The following is a 1,688-nucleotide window of genomic DNA, read 5'->3' on the forward strand; positions in this document are numbered from 1 at the left end:
TTAAGGTATGACAAGCCGGCCTTTCGCTTCTCCCCGCGGAAGTGCTAGCGGTAGGCTTCAGGGCGCAGTTCATAAGCACGCAGGATGTCGGCCATAAACTCCTCGTACTTCTCTAAATCGGCTACTACCATCCGGTCATACACATGGAGAGCTTTGCCGGTTAACTTATTTGCCACTAAGCCTACCTACCGTTCAGCAGGCCAGTAAAATTCCGCAGCCTTCTTCTCAAACCGGCGGAACTACTCAGTAACCCTGCTCTCATCGAAGTCAGGGATTAACTTGAGGCTACGTACTATTTGGCTCTCAGCAGTTACTTCTCCCTCTCCGCCACGGGAAGGAGGGCGAGGAATGGTAGCCTCAACTCGCATCTTCTCTAAATCATGGGCCAGCACTTTTTCTGCTTCCACTGCTTTTAACCTCCTTACTTCCATCTCTGTTGCAAGCTTCTTATCTACACGGGAGTGCGGCGAGAAAGTTGTCTTGGTAGAACCGCCCTCACGTAGGACAATCCACCCACTCTACTCAAGACAACTCCACTCCTAGATGAATGTAGTGGTCTGGACCCCTCCACAAGGGAGAGATGGTGGTTTTAATTTTAGGCGCCGCAACTACATAGGTCATGTAGCGTCTCTACAATATTTTAATAAATTCAATATTGATAAAAATGAAAAACAATTAAAAACAGTAAGATTAAAGGTAACTAAAAAAAACAAAATTACAAAAGTTAAATAAAACATTAAAAAAAACATATAATAAAATGAAATAAAATTCATATATTGGGGAGAAGCCCAGCTTCTCCCATGTAACGTCATGGCCGGGGCCAGACATGCTACACCAAGCACCTTTGAGAGATCGTAGACACCGCTATCGCTACTGCGACACCGGTAGAGGTAGCGGTGTCGTAACTCGATAAAACTAGGGTACTCTACCAGAAGTGCCGCACAGTGAGCGGCACCAAGCAGTCATCACAATAAGGTTGAGGGTCCCTGGTCAACAGGTACCTTGTGTAAGGTACGTGTGACCTATACGCAGTCGCGCCAATAAAGTCTGTGCACGGCGATCCCGGACATGGGTGTATGTCCACTGAGGGATAGTGGAAGTAGTGATCTCTCCCATTTTCGAGGTTGCGACCCCCGTTAGCCATCTCCTCTGCCAAATTGCTGCAACTACCTCACGAATTAGAGGAAATAGATCTCAAAACGGAATAGGGGCAGGGGATGGAGCGCGACTTGCTGCCTCTTTAGCGAGGCGATCTGCGTGTTCATTCCTGGAACACCAACGTGACCAGGGACCCAACAGAACCCAACACGATATCCTATTTGGGTAAGAAGATATAGCCACTCCAGGGCTGATAAAACCAAAGGGTTAAGGGATAAAGTGCAAGAGAGAGAAGTAAGAGCACTGCAACAGTCACTAAAAATTGTAAAAGACGAAACCGGGAGAGTAAAAATTATCTGTAAAGCTAGGACTATGGCAGACAGCTCCGCAGTAAAGACGGACGCCACTGAAGGAAGGCTGCCACACCGATAAAAAGACGGCAATCCACACTAAACCCAACGCCTGCGTCGGATTTGGAACCATCAGTAAAAACAGGGATATCATCAGAATGGATAAAAAAAGTGTTCTAAAAACCGTGTGTGGGACAGAGCTGGCAGAAAATCCTTCTTGCCATCCATGGCAGGGCATAA

General features: G+C 47.0%; 1 protein-coding gene across 1 annotated transcript in view; it reads right to left on the reverse strand.

Annotated features, from left to right (window-relative positions):
- Positions 1–239: 239 nt before the first annotated feature.
- LOC123501741 overlaps positions 240–1,688 on the reverse strand; it is a 10,464-nt gene continuing 9,015 nt past the window's right edge. Inside the window, exon 3 of the mRNA XM_045250747.1 lies at positions 240–518. Coding sequence (XP_045106682.1) covers positions 240–518 — 279 coding nt within the window. The remainder of the gene's footprint in view (positions 519–1,688) is intronic.

This window comes from Portunus trituberculatus, chromosome 9 (genome assembly GCF_017591435.1).
Source record: "Portunus trituberculatus isolate SZX2019 chromosome 9, ASM1759143v1, whole genome shotgun sequence".
Taxonomy (NCBI): domain Eukaryota; kingdom Metazoa; phylum Arthropoda; class Malacostraca; order Decapoda; family Portunidae; genus Portunus; species Portunus trituberculatus.